Source organism: Pleurodeles waltl, chromosome 2_2 (genome assembly GCF_031143425.1).
Source record: "Pleurodeles waltl isolate 20211129_DDA chromosome 2_2, aPleWal1.hap1.20221129, whole genome shotgun sequence".
Lineage (NCBI taxonomy): Eukaryota > Metazoa > Chordata > Amphibia > Caudata > Salamandridae > Pleurodeles > Pleurodeles waltl.
In genome coordinates, this window is record NC_090439.1 from 800,945,939 (window position 1) to 800,972,821 (window position 26,883).

The following is a 26,883-nucleotide window of genomic DNA, read 5'->3' on the forward strand; positions in this document are numbered from 1 at the left end:
AGGAGAAGTGGATGCAATGGTGATCTGTCCAGTCGAGTTCAGTGATGTGGCTGAAGGAGGCGTAATTGCTGGCACAAAAACATAGGGTTGAGTGTGTGTCCTACGGAGTGTGTTGGTGTTGTGACGAGCTGTTTGAAGCCGAGGTTGGAGAGGTTGTCGAGCAGGGTGGCGGTGTTGTTGTTGTTAGTGTTCTCAAGGTGGAAGTTTAAGTCATAAACATGACATAAACATTGTGTAAACCCACACAGCTAGTACAGTCTTTAAATGATTATTAGATTTGTTTTTTAATATAAAAAAGACCCTATACACTTTAAATACATTTCTTCTTACTGCCACTTAACAATACACGCGATGCCATTTGTATTAAGACATTGTGCTGTCGCTTAATCCGTTTCATTTCAGTTACAAATGTAAAAGAGAAACTGATTTCGCCACTATATTGCATCTGATATAATTGCTAGCGGCAAGAGCACCCCTCGTGTTACGTGAATGGTCCTGCCCAAGCCTTTCCTGCTTGTTTGCCGGCTGCCTTCCCTCAGTGAGTAGCTGCCTGACTGCCAGCCGGAGCCCTCTTCCCGCGCCTTTGTCTTCGCGTCTGAGGAGATCACTTCCTGGAAAGTCGCAGTCCCCGAGGCATGGCCACCTATAAGAGCAGGCGCAGACGTCCGAGATGTGAGTAACCTTTACCGCGACATCTTCACCTGGCCGCTATAGGCACAGGGGTAGGAGATATTTTTAGTCGTCGCTTAATATTGCATGTGCTACTTTGGAGCCTAGTTAATGAGCAGCGAGGGAGGATGTGTGACCTTTTTCTTTTTATCTTAAAATATGTGTTGCAGAGAGAATATATGATGAAAACTATGCTCAAATAAACCTTCCTTTGTGTTTGCAAGAATCCACAAAAATGCTGCGGTGAATGAAAACCTGCAGGAAACAACAAAGAGTGTTTATCATCCACACCCCCTCTCCGCTCTTCACGCACAGAGGGGGTGCAAATGTCTTTTACTGCAACAAGAAGGGCATTTTCACCTACATGTGCGCCCTGTGTAGGTCGAGCTTTCGGGTTGACGGAGACCGGCAGTGCAGAGATGCAAGTTGTGTAGTGTCATTGGGTGCTATAGACCTGACAGCACAGGGATGCATTCGTCAATCAACAAAGCTTCCCGTGAGGTGTAAATCACATCGCCGGCCATAGTGCGCTTCTCACTGCTGGTTTGTGGCGGGTCGATGTGGCCGCTATTTGGTGACACTTCCTGTTGACTGGGGGCTATATCCACGCTCCACAGTACAAGACACGCGCTGCCACCGAATACAGGTGCCTGCCCGGCAGTAGAAAGGGGCGCACTTGGAATGTGGGGCATAGTCCCAACCTCCGAGGCGTCATACCCGCGCTGTCGGCCACCACTAACGAAGGGCTTTATGGGGTCCACGCAACGTAAGTTCCGTTGACTTCAGAACATCTTTAAAAAATCATAATTTACCAGTAGTGACGCAACCTTCGAAGGTTTGCATTACCAAAAACATGTTATTCTGTTTTTGTATGCGCCTCGTTCCAGTGCCAACAGAATTGTCCTCGAATTGGAATGGATAACCTGCCTGAAGTTTAAATGAATGTAAAGATTCCTAATAAGTGGAATGTTTTGGTGGCAGTGCTGCTCCGTGACCGTGGCCGTGCACTCAAACTGTGGAGGGCATGAGGAATCATGCTTGGGTGTTAGCTCCCCCATCACAAGCAGGGTGTACTGCCTAGCCCAGTCCCTCTCGAGCGAGCAGAAAGCCTTTCTGTACTGGATCACAGCAGGGTGACCAGACGTCCCGGATTTCCCCGGACAGTCCCGGTTTTTAGAGGACTGTCCCTGTGTCCCGACGCTTCTCTTAATTTTAAACAAATGTTCCTGTTTTTGGGACAAAGGTCAGATCATGTACAGAGGCATAAGTAAAGTATGAAATAATTAAAGTAATTTATCTGTTACTGTCAGGTGACACAGTCCCCTCTCTGCTCCTAGCAGAGAGACAGAGGGAAGCAGAGAGTGGTGGGTGGGGGTGGGTTGGGGGTGCAGTTTTATATTTGTAATCTTGCAAATGTGTGCATGTGTGTGCGTGTGAGTGTATATATATATATATATTATACAGTGCTTGAAATGGAAAAATAGAGGTGCAGGTACTCTGTACCAAGGTAACTGCTTGTTTCTGAGACGTGGTACTCTCCAATTAAAAGTGTTAAGTTTTTCTTGAGAAGTGCAGGTACTCTCCCTCTCAGAATAAAAACGTGTTGGTACTCAGTACCGGTCAGTACCGGCCCATTTAAAGCACTGTATATATTTACCACACACACGTATAGTCACACATTCATAAAGCTACGCAAAAGAAAAAAACGGAACAGGCCAGATATAAAAGGGAGAGTAAAATCTTTAGTCCTTCTTTTATGTCTGACCTGTCCCGGTTTTTTGCTCCTCAAAATCTGGTCACCCTAGCACAGACAGCACCACACTTGCATACGAGACCCACTGGTGCATCCACTCATTCACGTTGTTTGTCACCTTTAGAATCGCCACACCTTCCCTTGTGGCTTGTGGATAGCATATACATGTAATAATGTAAAGCCGCTTTTGTTGGATAATGTTCTCTATTGCTGCCTATTTTCATCACCTCACATTCGCAATGCCTCCTATATGCAAGACAAGGGTTAGGAAAATTGTGGAACCATTTCTTTACATGACCTTCCCTCTACATGTGCATGAAACCTCTTCCTGCAATCACCCTGCATTCCTTTGAGAGATTGGGGCAAGTTCCCAGACTTTCTGCACCACTTAAGGCTGAACTATTCAGGTGTAAGCTGTGTCCGCAAGTTTGAATGTGCATATCTCAGGCTCTGTAAATACAGAATATGTGCTATTTTTTGGTGTCTGCCTAACTTGCAACACATTTCTCTTTAGTTCTGTGACACTTGCCTTGGAGCGATTCTTTTTCTAATGCCAGCCAAAACATTTCCGCGCATAATATATGCATGTGTGGTGTAACCGAGCATCAGCCAGGCACATGCCTTGAAGAAGCCTTAGGAACTGGGCTATTAGACGTAATTTGCTAAGATTTATTCTGGAGCAGTTTTGGTTTCTGCGTTAGGTTCGCTGAAGTGTTTGGGACATTCTCATGTGCGCTTCGGGTGGCATCTTGGTACGCTCTGTGAGATGCAAGAATAAATGAGTAAATATACATCTTGATATTGAATCGTTCGTTAATGCCTATTCGGAGAGGCTGTAAGTATGGGTTTTACTAAATTGTGGAAGTGAAATTAATGATATTGAGCAGTCAAATATAGCAACATTCTCTAAAGCATGGGAGATGCAAAAAACTGATGTCATTGTCAGATGTGAAAATGAATGGTTGCAATAACCCAGAGGATACCCTTCTTCCTGGTTTGTTGATTTTGGCGAAGTACCCTTTCATCTCACACAAGGCTGCTCTGTCCTCAAAATATAAACAGCTTAAAGCGGCGATCTGGCGAATAATGTCGCCATAATTCTCCAACCCCCAGCTCACGTCATCAAACAGGCATTCTAGAATGTTTATCACTGGGATTGTGAAGGATGCAGGTCCGGGTAAAGAGAACAGCTTTTCTCTTCACTGGAGGGCTGCTTTAAATTTTGTTGGTTAAATCATCAAAAAGGAAAAGCCACTAAAAGGAATGTTTTCGAGGAAAGAATATATAGAAGACATGATCCAACCACTACAGTAGACTGAAATTGAGATAGACATTCTGATGTAAGAAAATAGGGAAACTTAGAAAGTGGAAATATTTTATTGTAAATCAAGAGTCCATTTAAACGTTTTTTATGTCTTGTTCTATTAAGTGCTTGTTAGTTTGAAAAAGATGATTATTGAAAGTATTACTCACAGTGTCTCTCTAAGAGGGATATTAATTTAGCATATACATTTTGCAGTGTATGCCCACAATCTATTTCTTCACGTGGATTTGGTGAAGTCATGTGGACCGCTAGATTATGAGGCATGCACTAGTCTAGAAAACGTCACACACAGACCCAACAAGGGACTGTTGAGTCTCTAGTGGACCAACTGATTCCTTTCTGCTAATTTCAAAATTGAAATTCCATTTTTGCTGGCCTATTCAAGATTTGTCTATATATCCTCCTTTTTCATATGTGAAAAGAATCCAGTGATGTGCACTGTCCTCAAAATATTATCGAAGCTGGCATTAGAGACTTAGACACTTGTTAGCAATCCAACCTCAATGTGGGCAGTTCTGTTGACATGTATAGGAACTCCTCTTGCACACTGGGGAGTGGGATGACGTGGAGGAGTGGAGGCATCTGGCATGTGGTGAGTAAGAGAAAGCTATGGATTTACAGCTATAGTGAACTGAAATCAGTATAATTTAGGAGAAAGAATGGACAGCCAGAATGTTTCTACTGGGCATAACTATTGTGGCCAAACGTGGAAGACGTTAATTTTCTCCACTCTTGACTGTCAATGAGTGTATGGTAGGCCCTTAACTCGACCTGCCTACCACCTTTTTTAAAACTCTATTTTGGTTGTGCCAAACCTCTCGCTTTGCTATCAAGAGCTTATAATGTTGTTGTTGATACCCCACTTCATTGCTAACCAGTGACTCTCTAGGCACATTGGTCTTTGCACACGTGGGGTGTAATTTCAGTACTATAACACCCAACTTGCAGTTGTTAATTTATTGTCCATGCACGATGTTCTCGTGCTGAAATTGTCCTGTGATATACAGAATAATGCCTCTTTTGAGGCACTGCTTGGTGATATACTACACCTGTATGGATTGTTTCATGTTAGCTGTGATGTCGGGCAGGCAAGAAGTACGTTATTCCAGTGAAATCAAACATTATTTAATTCGATCAATGTTTTACCAGAGGTTAACCTAATTATACCTAGTTTTTAAAAACTGAATTGGTGAAAATGTGCATTAGCACTGTCTAAGGAGCATATTTATACCCCATTTGCCCCAAATTTGTGTCATTTTTTTGACGCAAATTTGGCGCAAAGCTAACTCCATATTTATATTTTTTGTTAGACCTGTCTAACGTCAAAATATTGGAGTTTGCACCATTTTTTAGATGCATTAACCCACCTTGCGTCAATGAGATTCAAGGTAGGCTTTCCCATCTAAAAAATGGTGCTAACCCCATTTCCCCATATTTATCCTCCCGTGCTTAAATGATGCACGGGAGAGAGGAGGGGCTAAATAATGGTGCAAAGCCTGCTTTGCACCATTATTTAACACCTGGGTCAGACCAGGTGTTAAGGGACCTGTGGACCCATTTCCTTGGTTAAACACAATGGAATGGGTCCACAGGTGCCCTCCTCAAGCCCCAGGGATACCCCCACCCACACCAGAGGGACATCGGAGGATGGGGGGCCCCATCCCAGGTAAGTAGGGTAAGTATAGGTAAGTCATTAAAAAAAAAATGAAAGTGCCATCAGGGGCCCAACTTGGGGCCCCCTGCATGGAACAGGGTGCAATGGCCATGCCCAGGGGACACTCGTCCCCTGTGCTGGCCACTGGGGTGGTGGACATGACTGCTGTCTTTTCTAAGACAGGAGTCATGTGGTGTGGAAGGGTTTGCGTCAGAAAATGATGCTAGGCTGGTTAGAGTAATTTTTCTTTACTCTAACCAGCCTAACGTCTTTTTTTGGTGCAAAACCCCCTTCTCCCATACCGCCAGCCCCACCCAGCTAACAGCATTTTTTCTTTACTCTAGCCCACCCTTTACACCGGCTTGGGCCATTGCATAAATATGGCGCCTGGCTGGAGCCCAGGAATGGCGCAAGCCGGTGCTAAACCTTTTGGTGCAAAACTGCGTTAGTGCAGTTTTGCACCAAAAGTATAAATATGCCCCCAAGTGTCTTGATGATGCCCCCCATCAGACTGATAGCATGTTGTGAAATGTCAACAAACTGATATTCACACCTTATATATATGAAAATGCTGCAAATGCATATTGTCTAATTGTTAATTTACTAACAAATCGGTCTTTTTATTGTATTTACTTATACTGTGGGTACCATGTAAACTATGTAGATTGCTTATTACCATTTGAAGCTTTAGCCTTTGAAAAATAAATTGGCTTTCTTCTACCTCTACAGGCTTTGCGCATATTAAATAATAGAGATGTTTATAGACAGCAGTACAAGGTTACAGCTGATATAAAATGTTTCAAAGGAGAGCCACATCTGTACATTATTTACCCACTCAGTTCCCATGGGGAGGATCATGCCATCCTGTTATTTATAGGAGCCAACCATTGGAGACAAATGCGAATTCAACAAATTGAAGAAGAAACATACTGCACTGTATTATGATCTTGCTGCGCGCCTTCACAGATGTACAGATGTGTAGTTCGCCCATTTTAATTAAATCACACTTCCTATAGCACATAATAAATAACTCTACAAGTTAGTGAACAAGCTGCAGACAGCACAGCTCAGAAATACAGAGCAGTTGGGCAGATGAAGATCATGGTGCGGCCCTGAAGTAGTACCTGTGTCTCCGTGTAGAGAGGTACTGGGAACATTCAGGGTACAGAAGAGGTGCATCCAGACATGCAGAGTACTTGGTCTGGAACATATCAAGGGCTTCGGCTCTCTGAACTGGTACAAGGGTATTGTGATGATGCCAGTCTGTTAGGGTTGACAGTGAATGCATCCCTATGTCCCAGGTATTTCTATTTAGAACCTATCTTGTACCTCTCCTCTTTATTTATTGCCGTCATTGATCGCTCATAAGTTGCACATAACGTATTTTCTGATTTTTAATGCAGGTGCTTGATACATACTCGTCTTAGAAGGCTGTCATTTGTGAGAATACCCTCCTACACATGCGTAGAACTCTAATAAAGTAGTGGGTGATGCTCCGCCCTACACATGCGCAGTACATTCTAATGAAGTAGCAGGAGAACCTACCACTCGGTGACAGTGTACAAGACACCCTCCTACACATGCGTAGAACTCTAATAAAGTAGTGGGTGATGCTCCGCCCTACACGCGCGCAGGACATTCTAATGAAGTAGCAAGAGAACCTACCACTCGGTGACAGTGTACAAGACACTCTCCTACACATGCGTAGAACTCTAATAAAGTAGTGGGTGATGCTCCGCCCTACACGCGCGCAGGACATTCTAATGCAGTGGTGGGTGAACATACTACTCATTGACATAATTATGCTTAGGTAAAGTCGCGATCATGGTGCCACCATTTCTTTGTGACCAAATGACGGCTGTGACCCATCTTTCAAAATGTAGCGCCTTTGCTACTATCCACTGAAAACTATCCAATCATTTCTACTGAATGCACTGCTCATGTTACCAGAACCATTCTATTTTACTTGGTTAGACGTTGGACCTAACCCTCTATATAATTGATGAGTTTAGGAAGCAGATTCGTACCCTTGGAAAACTACAGAAAAATCAATAGTTTTTTTGGGCGAAATGTGAAGAACAGCATGCTATGTACAATAGTGAATCAATAGAGCTTCTTTCAGATACACGGTAAATTAAACAGAAAGTCTCGCTGGTAACTATTTTCAAACGACATTAGATGCGCTTTTAAGTAACTGTTTTATCCTGTCTTGATATACTGGTGCAATGCTTCACTCTGATGGCGGCATTGTCAATGTCTTATAAAATGGCGTATTGCAGGCATCAGTCATGCATGCAATAGTTTCATTCCAATCACTGTCATTGGATAAGGGACTGATGTTCAATTCAAACAGCGTTTGGTTCTGTGTTTTCTTTTAAACAGAAGAAGCAGCAAAATTCTGCGAGGGTTAATATTATAGAATGAATCACGCTACTGAACGCCCCGGAAGGACACACGTTGGGAAGATTCCTAAGTTTACCTATACCGTGGAGCATGACAGAACGGCCCTCTCGGAGCTGTCATAAAATAGCCCTTGCTTTTAAGTATACCATAATGTTTTAAAATGACCTATGTTTTGGAGTGCCCTAGAATGGTGGTGCAGCTTTGAATTGACTTTGAGTGACTCAAATTACACGTGCTGTGAAGTGTCCTAGAATAACTAGTAATAGGAGGTATACCAAAAAGCCCCCTCTGTGAAACGTCCCTGAATGACTCCTGATCCGAAGTGTGGCAGCACGACCACTGCAGTGAACTGGCGCAGAGATGCCGACGCTGTGACTTCCCCGGAGTGGCCCATGAGGTGAACGCACCTGGATGGCCTCTGCCGTTAATTAGTTAAGAATAACTTGTGCTCTGGAAGTGTCCCCAAGGTATTCATGCTGTAGTGTACCAGAAATATCAGAGATATGAAATGTCACAGAATGATGCATGTTATAAACTGTTCAAATGACCCATGCCAGGAACTGACTTACCGGGGCTCGTTTTGTGAAGTTCCCGAGGATGACCCATGCTGTGAAGTGTCCTAGAAAGACCCAGGTTGTGAAATGTTCCAATAGTTGCGAATGCTACAGATTGCTCAATAATGACTCATGCTAAGAAGTGTCCAAGAATGACCCATGCTGTGAAGTGTCTGAGAATGATCCACACGGTTAATGCACCAGAGTGACACAACCTGCGAACAGCCACAGACTGGTCCATTCTGTGAAATGTTCCAGAATGTCTCTGAGTGTGAAACGTCCTGGATTTTCTAGATCGAACCTATGTTGTGAAGTGTCTGAGAAGGGCCAGTGATATGAAGTGTAATGGAATGTACCATGCTGGAAACTTTCCTGGATTTACACATGTTCTAAATGGTCCCCAAATGACCCATGACTGTTAGTGTCCTAGAAGGACCCATCCCATTAAGTACCCCAGAGTGATCCATGTTGTAAGGTCTCCAGTCGAATTCCCACCACCATTGCGCCCAGTGACTGGAATGCTTGCACTTGTGAGCCTCTATTTTCTTCCATCATCTAAGCTCTCTTCTTACATGAGTTGCCACCACCATTCTCATCTCAGTATTGACCCTGTTGACGTCCTGTCACTGAAAGACGATTTTTACAATGAAAGCAGAGGAAATCTAGAAGGAAGAGTGCTGGATGAGGTAGGTCATTGAGTTGTTCTTTTGCTGCTGAGACTGGTGTGTGATCTGCAGGATTTACAATCAGATCCTAACAAGGTTGACTTGGCCTTTCTTCCTTTGAGTGTGATTTAATGACTGTCAGTTACATACTAACAATTCTACACAAAAATATTCCAATTTACATGCTTTGATAACAGTGCTATTGGGATAATGAATGGATATTATATTTATTATTTATCCTATTCCCCAATTTATTTGTTCTGGATATCAAGTATATTGGTTGACCTCTATTGACTGTTGCCTGACAAATAGGTCCAAGGTGTTTTTTTTTTTTTGTTTAAATGGACAACAGTTTTTATTACCCAAATTTCTATAAAAGCTCCTCTGGAACAACAACTGTTGATGCACAGTGCATCAGTTCAGTTGTTCAAAATACAGTTATAGCGTGTAGCTGGGAAAGAAATGTTTTTCCTACCTACTCCTGAAACATACTATGTGATATTATACATATATATATATACATATATATATATATCTTTACTGAGCTCGCCTGATTGCAATCCAGAAGGCATGCACAATTCTATATGGACTCACCTTTCCTTCCTGCCTTTTGTAAGCTTCCATATGCCAGTTGATTTTACAAAGGCCTGGCCGCACAAGCCAAACAAGATAGAGGGATAGTTGTAAGAGCTGAAATTCCCATTTATCACCTTTCTGTTCAGGGTGGGATTCTCGTCCGGCCTCACTGGATCCACACTCTACAAGAGATTTGGACCAAGTGTTGGTTCAGGAGAGGAAATGGTCCTTTGAGGAGCAGTGGGAAAAACATGAAGGATCAAGGTTGGTGTTGGAGAGCAGAAGATGTCTTTCAACATCTAAGACATGGGATCATTATGTGGCCGCATTGAACTCTGTCCTAACTTCGGTGCTAGAAAGCATGTACACAGAAAAGGAAGTTCAGGAGATCTGGCTCATCATCACTAACTGACTGATGTACCATTTAAAATACATTGCTTGAGGAGGGAATCAGCCTGGAATTGAAGTAGACAGATTTCCCTCTCTGTGACTGCAGAGAAGAGTTGCTACCTGCTGCGTCACAGAAGCAATTCCTTCCTGCCTGCCTGAGTCATGGATGGAGTTGTCTCCACTCCTCTCTGGAACTAATGCTTCAGGATAGACCTTACCAATTTCATGCTGACACAAGAATAACGGGGTCAAGATCCTGCCAGCACAGCATTTTGTAATGTTGGAACAGTCCTCATGTTGGTAGAGGATGTAGAAAGTTCCAAATAGGAGGGGATGCTGTTTATCTGGATGATTTCCCCTGGACCGGATAGAACTAGACAATTTCTTGCAAACCTCAAATGAAAGTTGTGGAACGACTCCTGAAATTGAGAAGCATGGAGTGGAGTCTGTAGAGCCAGCCGTGAAGATGTGAGGACTATTTTCAAGGTTTCTATACTATCAGCATTTGAGCAGTAAAATTGTGTCTTAGAAAGATTTCATTCGTAGATTACTAGGATGAGCTGCCAAACCCCACCCAAAACGATACGGAGAGGCTAGTGAGTGAACATTTTGGCAGGAGGAGTGAAGCTGCAGCAGGACTGTTAAGCAGTTTACCCAAAGTTGTAGAGCAGTCTTGACTATACAGTAGTTGCCAGGCTTACTCTACTGCAAAAACGTAGACCTCGAGAAAAGTTTCTAAGGTCAAAGGGAAAACTTTCAGTGATCCAACCACTAACTTTTACAGGGTTGTAGTTACTCTTAGGTCAGCCGCTAGAGATGTTTTTGTCCAGCTAACCTCATGACAGGCACTCACATTTTCACATTCTTTTCTTTTTTCCATAGTATAATGTTGAATACCCTTTTCCACTTATTCTTATGAGAAGTTTTATGTCTTCGTTATAATTTTTATCCCGCAAATGTAATTGCCTTCGGGTTTGTGAGATGTTTTCGATTTTATTTTTGTCCAGTTCACTAAATTGGCAAATATCTTGTATGTTCTTAATTTAATCTATTGTTGTTTTGCCTCGTACACACACTCCACTTCACACATTTTTAGGAAGTCCTTGTTTCTTGTACCAAAATGCCAAAGGTGAAAAGGGGTTTCCTTACAGAAACCACTTTTTAGTTTTTTGGTACATATTGTTTCGCCATTTGGTGGCTATAGATGTGCTGAAATAGAGATTAACTGTAGTTATGTGGCGCTATTTGAGATTTTGCAACATATGCACCTTACTAGTGTTGGTTCTTATTGGAAAAGCTTATAAAACAATCAATGCTAAATTGCTTTTTAATATCAGTCACTAAAAGGTTTACTACTTAGTCAGTAGAGAGTTCCCCAAGTGGCAAGCTAAAGGTTACCTTAGCTTGACTAAAGACTAGCGGGGCTCTCCTAAATTCCCCTATTAAGGACCAGGGATTGGATTTTATGCAGTGTTTAGGCAGGATAATATTCTTGTTCCCAGGGCAGAGAGAAGCAGAGAGTTGCCCTAAGGAACGTTGTGGACAGCCAGAAAGATGAAACTTCATGAGCATTCATAAGCATTCCAAGTGCTCTTTTCCAGTTATTCACACACATGTTTAGCTATTAAAGGGCATGGAGTGCATTTATAAATAGTACTGAGGTGCACCAAACATAGGCTTTTATCTACATGGAAACTGTTTCCTAAATCCTAAAAAAATGTACAAATGCGTTTTTATGGAATAATTATTCTTTTGGAAAATCTTTAGAATAACCACACTTCAATAAAAACATCTACGACGGAAGTGCACCTCTGTCTCTATTATTCTGCTGCTGCCACACCTCCATTTTCTCTGTCTCTCACACGCCTTGCTCTTTTGGCTCCTTAGGACTTCCTAGATTGTGCAGCTGGAGCTGCAGTTTTTGACATACACATTTTTTTCTTCAGGTATTTAAACATGGCCACCTAATATGTGTACTGTGTGAAATTGTAACACGCACGGCGGTCGACTGTGTTAGTTGCCCCACACCTCCATACTTTCAAGGGCTTGAGCCCAAGCTTCAGCCCTTGTGCTCCCTGTATCGTGTCCCAGGACCCTTGGAGGATGCAAATGATAAGTATTTTTTAACAAACCTCTCACGTGATGTCTGCTTGCTTGCTGGTGTGCTGCTATGTATGAGAGCGTGCATGTGTGAAGGTGAGAGCACGTGTGTGTATGTGTGAGGACGCATCCTGGCTGCCGCTTGGTCCTGGCATTTCGGGGCCATACGGGGTATGATAGTGACCTCCCTTGTTAAATTGGTATTTTATATGTAAATAGCATTAAGTACGTATGCCTCGCATATGGAAATGTGATTAGTAAGTAGACTGGAAGCTTGATAGCCCTGCTGAATGAAATTAAGAACAAGAACAGACATTGGTTTACAAAGAAGGAGCGATTGATTTTGTCAGTGCTTCTTTATTTGAGCGTGCACAAAACTGATACATAAAATTAATTTTCGGCTTTTGAGGAAAGAATGGTGATTCGCTGTCTGCCGAAGTGCTAGATGGGAGGATTTTGATGCAATTAGTCACCTGTGATAAATTCTTCAGGCTAGCTAGTGACCTTGTTCTTGTTAAAGGCATGGTTTGATTTCATTGTGTTCCTGGATTAAGACAATCATTTCATTAGTTTAATGAGCTCTACCACTGTCATCCTAATAATAATAGTAATAATAGTTTATTACCTTATGGTTACGTATTCCATCTTCCAGTGTTATGGAATACACTTAAATGGACGTTTTTTTCGCCCTGGAGACAATGGTGTTTTCATGCACACCTGCTAGAATCTGTGCACGTTTTGTGTTTTTGCTTTCCACACATGGTAAGTACCTGACACATTAGTTTGTTATTAGGTAATGATAATTCTAAAGTGAACGTGTTTCTAAACCTCAACACCTTCGAGCTCTCTTTGCCACAGGAAAGGTCTTGCTGGTGCTCACGTGTTTCACAACAATTTTCATAATTATACATTGAATGTGTGAATGTGTAAAGTGCTTTTTCATATAGGTGCTGCTTTTAGCACTGTGATCTATACAATACTTCCCTTTTCAGGTGCTCAGAACCTTCTAACCAATAGGCACTTATTAATTTGCCAGTTCATATCAGCTGTACATCAAATGATAGCATCCCTGGTTCCTAAAGTATTGTATATCGATTTACCAAACTCTGCCTCACATATGTACTCACCTGAACGAACAATGTCTTCCGAGTCTTAATCTCATCTTTGTTTTGGATAGAATAGTCTAATGTTCTCACCCATCATGTGAGAGACAGGATCTACAGCTCCATTCCCTGCTTAATTTGTGCTGTTGTTTGCCACTGTTCACCACCAGAACAGAGGCGGCTCCTCCATTAGGGTGCAGGAGGGTCACTTCCCCCTCCCCCCGCCAGCACCTGCAAAACCTTTACAAGAAAACAATCCTAAACTGCGTTTATTATGGTTTTCTTGTAAAGTGGTGGGGCATTGGGGGTGATGAGCACTGAGGGGAGTGCACAGAGCACTCCCCTCAGTGCGCATGTATATTTGTCCGGCTGTCTCAGGTCGGCCGAACACACATGAGCATTAGGCTTTTTTCAGGCTGGAGAGAGCCTGCACAGGTTCCCAGTCTGCCTGGGGTGCTCCTAGCCAATCCTGACGCTGCTCTGGGGCAGTCTGGGAGCCTGTACCTGCAGCCTGGAACTACGAGGGACAGAGGAGTGGTGCGGCGGCAAGGGAGGAGGTAAGTTTTTGTTTGTTTCTTTATTTTATTAATTAAATATACCCCTCCAAACCCCCAACCACCCCACGTGCCACCCTTTTTAAAGAGCAACGAGCCGCGACTGCACCAGAATTGAAGTTGTTGTGGAGTTTGATGTGAAAGGGCTTGTTCTTCAGTGGGGAGGGACAACTGAGTCACAGCACAGCCAGAGCATCATATCTTCTTGTGTTTTGGATAAAGAATGTCATTTGAAAGCCAGAGAGGGAGTGTAGATGCAGCGATTAAGGGTCAGATATCTCCAAGTCTCCAGTCATAATTGTCCCAGACTGAGAGCCACAGTGTTGGCCACTTTCCATTTGGATCCCATATGCCATTGCTTTAGTGCTTCCTTAAGGCAGTTGACCCCCTTCTTGTCACACAGTCTGCCTTTCCTCACTCCACTGTAGCTGATGTTTTTGTGATGGGTGTGCTGGGGAGTTGGCAGTAGAAGTCTTCCTTGGCCTAGTCTGATGCAGATACTTGGATGCCTAATGTTTGTATGTGGCAGGGAATGTGTGCCGCTATCCTCCGCTGTAAGTCTTACCGTAAGTTGGTGGTGGTGAGGTGTGTGCTGTGGTGCATGCTTGAGAGTCCATGGATGGCAGTGCCTAGAAATGTCCGCAAAGAGTCACAGTGGAGCTATGCTAAGCCAGATACATAAAGACATCTAGGTAAAATATGGCACAAGCAGTCAACAGTCTGTAACTTGCAGTTTGTTTAAGCTGAGGCACTGACCTTTCCACTTACTGAAACACACATTTTATGACTGGAGTTGAGGAATATTGGCAAAGTATTTGTATTATGAAAAGTAGCACCCATAAAATCCAAATTCAAACCTAAGATGTTGGCCACAGTGGCTTTCATTTGACCATATGCAACCCAAGAAGCCTCTTACTGGCGTCCACCATATCAGAAGCTCTCTGGTGCCCCATATAACTTCTGTTGTCCCCATAAAACCAGGTTATATATGTATATGAGCTGCATCTCTTGCTTTTAAAAACAAGCATTGGCAAAGCCAATAGGTTTTACCTATGCAAAATCTATTGGCTTGTCAGTGATTTTTTTGACATGTTGCACAGCAGTTGAGCTGCTGTGCAACATTGCTTAAGTATAAAAACCGCTATGACATGGTCAATGCTGGCTGCTTCCTAGTGTTTTTTTAAATTTAAGCCAGATCAACTGCTGTGCAATGTGTAAAAAAACATTGACAAAGCCAATAGATTACGCTTAGGGGAAATCTATTGCCTTTGCCAATGCTTGTTTCTTGTGCTAGTACTGTGTGTGAAAGGCTGCACCGGTGCTCTGCAGCCCATATAATATTATGTTTTGTGCTTTTTTTCTTTACTAAAACTTTAAAAAACATTTTCAGTATACAAAAGACAGATCCACTGAATTTGTCAATGTTTGTTTTCTGATATTTGAATTATGAAATATTCTCAAGTTTTGGACCAACGAGTGCTATGTAAAGTAGACTAAAGCACTCAGGCAAGCGCTGATGAAAAGTTGACTGAAGGTCACTGATGCTCTAAAGTCCAGATAGCCAACTGTATTGCACAATTTGAAGTCAATAAGGTTGGTGTACAAAAACGTTCAAAAGACTATGGTTACAAAGAAGAATGCAGTAATAATTAGAATGTGGTCACAATAAGATTAGAGAGTGGTAATCTGGCAGTTTTTTGCAAGTTCGTACATATATAAAGATTAAATATTCTGAGAGATTTTGATTGGTGACTTCTTTTATTGTTCGTTCTTCAATATCTCCCATAAGAGACAAGCAACAATAACCAACACGTGTTTTGCCCCTATGAATCGCAGGTGTGTGGGGGGGGTTCTAAGATGACAAGTACAATGCAGGAGGTGAGGTGTCTGAGGTCTTAAAGTTAAAGTTTAGTTGTGCTTCCAGTTTCTGGAGTAAGCAGCACATTGGTGTGGCATAGCAGAAGTGATTCAAACTTCAAAAAAGCCAGGTGTGTAAAAAACATACATGAAAGTGGTCTCTTCATACTGTAATTACATGCAGAAAGTAAAAGTTTTATCATTCTTATGGTGTCTATAGGATCAGAGGAACTATCATATACATTTAGTATTCAGAGTTGGGCTGTCTATAATAGACTGTATGTGTATAGCTATGGGCTAGTATTCATTCCAGTAGCCTAAATAGTGCCTTTGTGTGGATAAACTGGCAAAGACATTGCCTAACAGTATGGTTGAACATTATTGATAGCGCGCCAATAAAACTTTCATTAATAGTTCCTCATTAGCAGTGCCGAAATGGAGAGTTGGACAAAGGTATGTGAGAAGGTGTACTGCATAAAATACCACGCCATACATTTTGAGGACATTGCAAGTCACTGAGGAGTTCCATGACCACATAGAGGAATAAGACTGAAGACTGAGATCCTTTATAGGATTTTGGAACTCTGAGGTGACTTGCAGTGTCCTTTTAATGTATGGCAGAGGGTAGTTTTTCTGTATAATACATAGTCTAAAAATCACCGGGCATCTGCACATGTATATATCATATATTAAGTACTTGCTTTTCTGTATTTTCCTTTATCTTCTCCCTCGCTGTAAGGAAACAAGCTTTTTATAGGTTCCCCCCTACTTTCTGCCCCCATTTGGACTATTAGCTGCTGGCTTTCAACTCCGAGAGTGCAGTGAGGCTTGCTAACCAGACCTCAGTGCCAGTGTTTTAACTCCTTACAAATTGCATGTCAAATTGGATGCACCAAATTGGCAAGGCCTGGCTTACTTATAAGTCCCTATTATATGTTACCCAGGCCATGTAAGACAGAGGGCCTGATTTAGAGTTTGGCAGAGGAGTTACTCCGTCACAACGGTGATGGATATCCTGTCCGCTGAAATATAAATCCCATAAGATATACACTTGATTTACATTTTGGAGTAACCCCTCTGTCAAACTCTAAATCAGGCCCACAGTGTGCACTCAGGGCTGCAGCATTATTTTTTCCACCCTTCAAGGGACAGGATACAAAATGGCCCCTAGCCTACCACTTCAGACTGGAAGGGCAGTGTTTTCACTGCCAGTCATAACAAAGCCACTATATCCCTTAACATTATATACGACTCCCCTAAGGAAGCCTGTGTAGTGTTACGACAGGGAGCTGTGGTTTGTTAATTAAGATATGTTTTATGATATGTCTTAGCAGCAACACTTACAAGTTGTTATTTTGCTGTTGGTAACGTTGGTAGCCCCATTGATTACAGAGTTACCAGGTAGCATCCCAATCCGGCTAACATTGAATGGGGCTACTAAAGTGGCTCATGTAAGGTATCAGATTCGTTGTGGCAATAAATGTAACAAGGTTAGCAACTTTCACAAAGTTGCCACTTTGTGCCCCAGCTAGTCCAGTGGCCTCACAAAGGCACCAGCACACAGACAGCTTTCTTTCCACCTGGAGAGACATGTGACTGACCCCCAGGCCCGCAACAAAGGTTGTTGACACACTGGAAGGTGGATGCCCATTGTCTTAGCCCAAAAGGCAAGATTCAAAGCTGAAGCAGCCAAGGACAGAGGAAGGAAAACCAGTTCATAAGCCGATTTTCCAGGGGCATGTAGCCCCGGGGTAGCCACACCTCTGGTGGTGGCCTACCAAGGTCCTTAGAGTCAAGGAAGGATTCTGCCGTATTGGTTTTGGCAAGAATATTGCACTCTAGGATAGCCAGATGCCACACATCACTGGAACTGTGTCACCAGAGAGGAGTGGACCAACTAGCCCATTGGATTTTGACCTTGTTGTCCCCTTGGGGCATTTTGTTGGGATATAATGGGCACCCCTGTCATCCAAGACTTGAGTACCCTCTGGACCTGTAAAGAGGACAAGAAAGAGACTACTCTGGTCTTGTTGGAAGTGAACAACGTGAGGCTACGACGCTGGAGGGATTGCCACTGCTGCACTTTGGGCTGATGGAGTTTTGACCCTGTTCTGCGTGCATAGCTTGGGGAAACGCTGATCCCTGTCTCCAGTCAGAAGCAGAGAGTCCAAGGTTCAGCTGGCTGGCTCCCTAGAACAGCACTTGGGACGTTAAAGTTGAAGGAACCTAAGTTGCTTCTCTGGTAGCCATAGCAGAAGTCTTCCCACTACCCGGTGCCAGGCAACTCGAAGGACAATTCGGAGATAGCCAAAAGTTGCACCCATGTTTGCTGGACCCATGAGCGTTGGTTGTGACCGGGTTCATCATCGAAGAGGGACATCAGCCTCCACCAAAAATGTGTACCATGACGGCTGTGTTGCAAAAGCACAAGGTCCACATCTGCAGCCCTTGGAATCCTGCAAAGAGGACTTTGTGCGACCCCAAGTCTGTGGACAGAGTCACCCCCAACCACCTGTGGACCGAGGACTCAACCGGACTTCATCCCTGTGGACCGCATAGCATCTGGTTCATCTTTGAGCATCTTTCAGCCTGTATCTTTCAACATCAGGACCCCTCCATTATCGTCTATGGAGTTCATCTTGTAAAATGTAGATCATGCTCTAAAAACGCTCTGGTGGCCAGGTAACTGTTCAAAGTATCCTCTTTGAACCTCTGTCTTGACGGACCTAGTTGCCCAACTTGGCCAGAGGTGCCGAACTAACTTTTCCAGACTTTTCAGAAACTTCTTATGTTTCTATTGATCAATGCTTGTTTGCAGTCAATGCAAAGTTATTTATTCCTTTAAAATTATATATTTCCAGAACCCTCAAGTGGATTTTGATGAGCAAGGTCTCTAAAGATTCATAAAAATCTAATCTATTTTTGTTAACATGGTGTTGTGTTTCTTTTGTGTCATGTGGCTTTTGTATTCTGTTGCATGGTATTGGTATATGTTTTGCATATTATTTCTTTGCTAAACCTTACTGCTCATAGCCACATCAACCCAGGGTTAAACTTAAGGTCAAGTAAATGTACCTGACTGGACCCAAGAAGGTATTTGTGAGTGTACTGCACGGTAGGGCTACCAGCTATACCACATAGTGCATGCTAAATCCTCAAACTCTAATTCTTTTACTTCCATCTATATTTTTGGTATATTAATATTATCATGATTGTTTAGGATAAAGTTCCATTATTTTGCTTTTTATATTTAACCACAATGTTTACTTGCAATGTTCATCTTAGATTAGTACCCTTGTTCATATTAGCACCACAAGATGGATTTGAAGCTGTTCATAAATATGTCGAACTTCTTTAATACTCCATTTTGACTAGCCCCTGTATGCTAGATCACTTTTTCAATTAATCCCTTTGGTTTTAACATTTCTTTACCTTCATGTCCCTGTGTCCCCATCCCATTCATTACTAATGAGGTGAATCCACCTCTTGAGACAGAAAAGAGAACGTGAAATGCTTGAAAAAGAGCCTCTCCCTCATAGGAAGTATCCTATAATGGTGCACATTTCCCCAGCATTCCTCCTGTTTTATTTTCTGTCTCCCATGAGACAGGGACAGGGACATTTTGCTTCTGCTGGATGGGAGCCAGCAGGTACACTTACCCAGTGGGTGCTCCTTCCTGGTATGAGCGCTACAGGAGTTTGGTGTTTCCTGGGAGAAAGCAGTCTCGCTAGGCAGTCACTGTGTAGATGCTGGTGGAATTTTTCTGGTTACTTGAGAGGAGCCTGGCTTCCTACAGGTTGCCGTATGGTGCACTATCCTACTGCAGTACCCTAGGGGTGATGGCGCATGTGCATTCAAGTGCAGAGAGAGTATTTGGTGATGTGGTTCAGGTAAGTCCGACTAGCGGTTCCTGTTTTTGCTGATCGTATTTTGAACTGCTGTTTTCTGTGTTGGTATTCCAGGAGGCCAATTTTCGTTTTCTGAGACCATGGGGAAACATTCTCAGGAATGCGGGCATGTGGATTCCTCCTCTTTCTCTTATGGGTCTGTAGCGTTTCCCCTTTCTAAATGGGCTGCAAAGGAAAAAGAGGATGATCGTCTCAGGCGGCTTCATCGGGAGACGTTGATGGAGGTGAATGGGGTCAAAGCTCCTGCAAAGCCTGATCTTGGGGAGATGTCTGCAGATGTTTCTTCCTTTTATGAGGAAGAGCAGACTCCTGTGGAGGACGATCAAAAGGGGAAGTATATTTAAAAGACTTGCTCTCAGAGCTTCTGACTCATGTTAACAGACGGAGAGTCCCCTGATACTTCTTTGTCAGGTGGTGATTTCTTGGGACAGTTCCAGCAGGCTGTTCAATTGGATTTTCCTGTGCTCCTGGATATCATGGGGGCTCTGCACCCAGAGAGTAGAGAGACCCGAATAAGATTCTTCTGCCTCACTTTATAGTGAAGCAGTATCCTAGTTCCGATATGCAGCTTCTCCTGTCTGAGTCCGTTCCTGTTGATTCCTTTGTTGCCAGTTTGGTGGGCATACTTTGCTAATGGAGGATTCTATTATTCATGACCAGGCAGTTAAAAAGATTGATTCTACCCTGAAAAGAAGGTTTATTCAGGGGCTCATTTTGCTCTTATGGCTGGCATCTATGGTACTTATGTGTCTCTATCTTTAATCTCTGAGTTCAATCAATGAAAAAATGTATAGAGCGTGCTACTCACCTGTAAGGGTCTCAAGGCGCTGGGGGGGGGGGGGGAGGAGAAGGGGGGAAGGGGAAGTCGATTACTGTTCGAAAAGCCATGTCTTAAGGTGTTTTCTGAAGAGCAGGAGGTTCTGAGTCTTGCGGAGGTTGGTGGGGAGGGAATTTCAGGTTTTGGGGGTGAGGTAGGAGAAGGATCTGCCTCCGGTGGTGGCGCGTTGGATGCGGGGGACTATGGCGAGTGCGAGGTCAGCAGAACGGAGGTGGCGAGTGGGAGTGTGGAAGTTGACTCTTTCGTTGAGGTGGGTTGGTCCAGTGTTGTGGAGGGATTTGTGCGCGTGGATGAGGATTTTGAAGATGATCCTTTGTCGATCTGAAGCCAGTGAAGGGATCTGAGGTGAGAGGAGATGTGTTCATGGCGTGGGAGGTCCAGGATGAGGCGGGCGGCTGCGTTCTGGATCCTCTGGAGTTTTCGCTTGAGCTTAACTGTGGTGCCAGCGTAGAGGGCGTTTCCGTAGTCTAGTCTGCAGCTGATGAATGCATGGGTGACGGTCTTTCTGGTCTCTATGGGAATCCATTTGAAAGTTTTTCGCAGCATGCAGAGGGTGTTGAAACAGGAGGAGGTGATGGCGTTGATTTGCTGGGTCTTGGAGAGGGAAGAATCCAAGATGATGCCGAGGTTACGTGTGTGGGTTGCAGGTGTTGGGGGGATCCTAGGGCGGTGGGCCACCAGGAATTATCCCATATAGTTTTGTTGGGTCGAAGATGATGATTTCGGTTTTGTTGGAGTTTATCTTGAGGTGGTTTACTGTCATCCATTTGGCAGTGTCAAGGAGTCCAGCATGGAGGTTGGCTTTGGGAGGGTTTCGGGTGAGGGAGACGATGAGCTGGGTGTCGTCTGCGTTGGATATGATGGTGATTCCGTGTGGCTGGAGGATGTTGGCGAGCGGCCCATGTAAATGTTGAAAAGGGTGGGGCTGAGGTAGGACCCTTGGGGGACTCCGCAGATGATCTTAGTGGCTGGGGAGTGGAAGGGAGGGAGGCGGACTTTCGGGGTTCTTTCGGTGAGGAAGGAGGCAACCCAGTCTAGGGCCCTGTGTCCAAGCAACTCTTTAAGGATGTGGGGGAGGGGGCAGAATGTTCCTCTTTGCTGGAGGGTATTGAACAACATATCAAGTATATGTCTGACATATCCTTTGATGCTGTACTGCTCTGTCTGCTAGTGGTTCAATTGCAGCTCGTCGCAACTTGGTTCTCAAGGATTGGTGGACCGATTTGGCCCGGAAACCTCTTGTGCTGCAATTGCCATTAGAGGTACTCATCTGATTGGAGCAGAGCTGGAATACAAGCTGCAAAAGTGCTTTAAAGAGAATTGCACTCCTCTTCTCTTATGCGGTCATGTTTTCCCACAAATATCAAAGCCTTTTCAGTTTGTCAGCCCTCTCATCACCAACATCAGGGTCAGCAGAGAAAAAAAAGAAGCAGCGGTCCTGACTATCAGGGGACTGGTCAAACCTGTGTGGACAGAGGCAGACTGCAGTTTTTTCTGGAGACCTGGCTCAAATCCACTTCTGACTTTTGGGTTCTTCAGTTGATTCAAACAGGATACAAGATAGAATTGGTGTCTCTTTCTCCAGATTCAGGAGTTTTACCAACTCGGTGGCTATCTCACAAGGACAAAAGTCTTACAGTCCATCAGGGAATAGAAGCTGTGCTGCAGAAGGAGACAATTTCAGAAGTTACAATGTAGTCCAGGGATCGATGCCTCTACTCCATCATATTTCTGGTTCAGAAGGCCACAGGAGGTTTTCGAATGGTTCTTGGCCTCAAGCATTAGAGCAAATTTGTTTATACTCTTCTGTTTAAAATAGAGACCCTGCAAAGGATTATTTATTTGGTGTGCCAGGGTCATTGGAAGGTCATGTTGGACCTTCAGGGTGCCTATTTTCAGGTGCCAGTGTTTCCACTCCATCGGAAGTATCTATGTTTCTGTGTAAACCATTGTCACTTCTAGTTCAGTGTTCTCCCATTTGGCCTCAAGATGGCTCCTGGGTATTCACCAAGATAATGGCACCCTTAGTGGCCTCCCTGCATCTTCAAGGCATCCGCCTGTATCGCTAGTTGGATGACTGGCTGCTTCGTGCTCCCATGGAACAGCAGCTTCTACAGGAATTGGAGACAGTTCTAGTTCAGTTTCAGGAGCAGGGGTTCCTTCTCATCTGGGACAAGTGTCACCCCCAGCTTGTGCAGGATCTGCTCCTAACGGCTTGCTTCTGAACAGACTAGAACTTAGTCCTTCTTCCCAAATCCTGTTCCAAAACTCACTGGCTAAGGCTACAAGAGCACATGGCAGCTACAGTGTTTATGGTGCCGTGGCCAGGCAGCATCTTTGCCCACTTTGGAGTCATCTACATGCCTTTTGGGATCGGAATGCAAGAAATGTGTCCCAGTAACTCCCAAGGTTAAGGAGGTTCTGGATTGGTGGCTTCTTCCAGAATTCTTATATGAGGGGTAGAGCTTCAGCCGGACTCAGCGAGAATGTTGACTACGGTTCATTTGGGTGGGAAGAGGCTCTGGAAGCAGCCTCTATTCATGCACAATAGTCCCTTCAGGAGACCAGGGGGTCCTCCAACTGTGATAATCGACAGCTGCTTTGAGGGCTCTATTGCATTTTCAGGAGGTTATTCAAGGGCATCATATGTTGGTTTGAAAAGACAATATGGTGACAGGGACATTTATAAACAACCAGTGGGCACTAGGTTGAGTGTCTTGAACTGGATAACACAAAACATTGATATCATGGATAGCGCGTAATCTGCTTTCCGTCTCAGCGGTTCACATCAGGAGTGTGGACAATGTGGTGGCGGTCTCACTCAGTCAGCTGTTTCCTCTGTCTCAGGAACAGTCCCTGTCAGTTCCCATTTTCAGGAAGGTTTGCCAGAGGTTTGGGATCCCCTATCTGGATTTTTTGCTTCCTTACTAAATGCTCAGTTAAGAAGATTTTGTTCGAGGGCTCCACAGGAGGAAGCATGTGGGGTGGCTGCTCCCACAGTCCCATTGGCCGAGCAGCCTGCTTTATGCGTTCCCCAAGTCTTCCGGTGATTCCCAAACGTCTGGCCATGCTTCTGAGGAGGTCAGAGTAATGATTATAGTGGTCCAAGAGGGAACGGTTTCCTATTCTCAAGTCACATGCTCAAGATCCTTGGATACTTTCCTTTCATCCTTCACCTCTCAGGTTCTCAAATAGTGTTCTCTCCCAGAGGTTGCAACTGTCGATTTGGAAACTGACAGGTGGGTATTTACTTTTCACTAATGACCAAGCTGACAAAAATCTCTGGAGTGCACTTCTTAGTCCAAAGAAGATATTTATTATTTCTCTGCGCAAGGTTCCTAAAAGGAGATTAACATGTTGAAAGCACACATTTAAAAATAGTCAAAGCACTGAAATGAAAACATACCAAAATGATTCTCATCTACAATATACACAGCAAATATATGTATCTATATTATAATGCAAAGCAAATATTTGATAAATTAATAAAAATGCATCACCATTGGGCCTATCAGGTGCTTCATCTTTCTCATGCCACCAAGCCGATGACCCCGTTCAACTGAGAGAAAGAGAGATCTCCGCCCTCACGGGAAATCTATATCAGGCATCCAATGTCTGGATCCTGTTTGATGCCACTGAATCACTCATTGCCGATCAGGGTTATCTTTTATATTTTAAAGAACCGGGGAAGGAGCTTTCTGGAAAACTGCTCCCATTAAGAAGTATTCAAACATGCTGGCTAGTTTAGGTATGCTTTGAAAATAACACGTTGGCGTTTGGCCACAATCCCAAGATGTCAAGTCAAAGCAAGGCTGTTTCCTGCCATCTGAGTACATCCTTATCAACCAAAGCTCTTGGTGAGAAAAAGCATGAAAACAGACAGACAACATGGAAAATCACTGGCAGCCTTTACCATGGCAGTGTGGAATGCTACGATAAAGTCAATAGGCAGAATTAAGCTAAGGCTAAACTGAATACAAAATGGCTGTAACTGGTGACCACTAATGTGACAGTGGGCAGCTGAGCCACGTGCAAAGTGGTGCAACACAAAGTCAGTGTTCAAAACACACATTTCACTGCAGTGGGGTTGGCAGATTAAGGTATTAGCTTGTCATTAGGCAGTAGCTGTGCAGATTCTCCTCGTCCTTTGACATTGCATGCGTATGTGTGCCATTGGGCAGATTTCCAAAGGTGGTGTACTGACCATCACACTTCTCCTGTGGCTTCCTCTCTTCTTGATGTGTTGCATTTTCTATGGGTTGGTCATGAGAAACAATTGTCAATTTCTATGTTGTGAGCCCTGTGGGTTGCAATCAAGGCCTTTCATAAGTCATGGGGGAATTTGAGGGATTCAGATGATCTGGTATCAAGTTTATTGAAGCGTTTTTCTTGCACTAGGCCTATGCTTAAGCCTCTGTTTCCACTGAGGGATTTACTATTGACCTTTAGGGCTTTTATGTCCTCTCCCTTTGAGCCCTTTGAGCAAGCAGATATTAGGTTTATCACCCTGAAGTTAGCTTTTTAGTGGTGATTACATCTGACTGGATTATTGAGAATCTTGCAGCCCTACTGGCCAGGTAGCCTTTTCTTACCTTTTTTGGGGATGGGGTGGTTCTATGACAGGATCCGTCTTTTCTTTCAAAAGTGGCATCCCTCTTCCATATGGATCAGGGGGTGGTTCTCCCAGCTCTGGCAAATGTGTCTGAATCTTCTCAGGAAATTGGTCGGCATCTTCTAGATGTGAAAATGGTGCTGAAGATCTATTTAGCTAGGATAGAGGATATTCATAAATCAGACGCCTTTTTTTTGTTACTTTTGGTTCCTCTAACAAGGGTGAGAAGGGTTCAGTCATTTCCATTAGCAGGTGGATCAAACAGGCTATTTCCCTGGCTTATTTCACAGCTGGTACTCCCCATCTCGGTGTCATTCAGGGTTGCTCTACTAGTAGTCTTTCCTCCTCTTGGGTTGAGGCAAGGGGTGTTTCTATTGCTGAAATCTGCCGACTGCTTAATGAGCAGATCAAAATACATTGGTGTGGCTTTATCGACTTCAGAATGTTTTGCATGCACATAAGAATTTTGGACTGAGAATCTTGGATTCAGCTTTGCCTTAATGCTATGGTATTTCTATTAAAACCTTTGTGATTTTTTGCGGTATTTCTGGTTTAAATGTTTCTTCTTTATGATTATGATCTGAAGGTCTTGTGGAGACCGTTTTGGTATTCCTCTTTAGTAATGAGTAAGATGGGGACATAAGGACGTGGAGAGAATGTCTCAACTACATAGCGGTAATCTTCCTTTTTCCTAGTCCTGCGTGTCTCCTTCCCATTCATTACGTCCCTCCCGCTTCCTGGCATCCAAAACCTTCAGTCGTTTTGAAGGGAGCTTGGAATTCTAGGAGGAATGCTGGGTGACGTGTGCCCTGATAGGATAGTTCCTGTGAGGGAGGGATACTGTTACAAACATTTCTTGGTCTCTTTTCTGTCACAGGAGGTGGATTCACCTCATTAGTAATGAAAGGGACAGGGAAAAACAGGACTAGAAGTAATAAAGATTACTAGTAAGTAATTTGAGACTTTTTTTTATTATTCTTCTGTCTCCTGTTGCAAACATTGTAGTACTGGATGTAGTGGTCACCACTTTCTCTCATACAGAAATGTTGGTTACACATTTCCAGATGGGCGTGCCATAGTCATCTCGATCAACTGACTCAGAAGCAGATGTTCTCCCAGTGTAATTGAAAGAAGTGCTATTGGCAACATGCTAATCATCCATCATGACGTTTTTTCCACTGGTTTGGCAGCTGGTTTGTCAAATTCAGAGCTCGCGGTCTAACTCTGCAACAGAATGCAGAGCCATGCTGTCAGTTTACAAAATGTGAGCATTTTAATGCTAAGTACGCGTTGAGGCAAGGCTGCTCTGCGTTGCCTAATATTTGCCGTAACGATGCTGGCAGTAGGATGACACCAGCCTGCATTTGACTTGTCGAGATGCAGCTCCAGCCACGTTGGCTTGAATCACGAGACCATGTAATTCTATTATAGGAATTCGTTTTCGGCCAGAAAACATGTAGACTTATTTAAGCAAACTGGAGTTATATTTTCCCTAATATACAAACTTGGAGAGTCAGAATATTTGTTTACTCGTATTTAAAGTAGCACTGGCTACTATCTTCTTTTTTAATATTTGTGGATAGGGATATAGATGGTTTATGGAGTTTGACAACAGGGATTCTATCTTTATTTTAAAATTACTTGGCATATCACATGCGTAGACTGATTACCATTGATAATATCTCCATGTATAATGCTTTCATAGATTCTTGTCTGACTTGATTTTTTTTTTAACTGCAATTGAAAATTTACCTGCTTGTTCTTGATGAGTGTACATGTTTCTGTTTTGATTTGCAGCATCTGGCACAAGGCCTATCTAAGTTCACTCACTGATGAGAGGCCTCCAGGCAGAAATGCAGTCATCTTAAGAATTTTTGGGGTCTTGCGCAAGACATACAAATTTAAGATGGCATGAGGCCAAAC

General features: G+C 43.5%; 1 protein-coding gene across 2 annotated transcripts in view; it reads left to right on the forward strand.

The window, feature by feature from the left end:
* The window catches only part of RALYL (RALY RNA binding protein like), a 1,738,931-nt gene that overhangs the window by 1,280,092 nt on the left and 431,956 nt on the right, over positions 1–26,883 (forward strand). Inside the window, exon 1 of one of the 2 annotated variants that reach the window (XM_069220423.1) lies at positions 538–672. The exons of the other annotated variant lie outside the window; for it this stretch is intronic. Within the exon in view, the coding sequence (XP_069076524.1) occupies positions 636–672 (37 nt within the window). The 5' untranslated portion in view covers positions 538–635. Of the gene's footprint in view, positions 1–537; positions 673–26,883 lie in introns of those variants that run through there. 2 annotated transcript variants of the gene reach the window in all.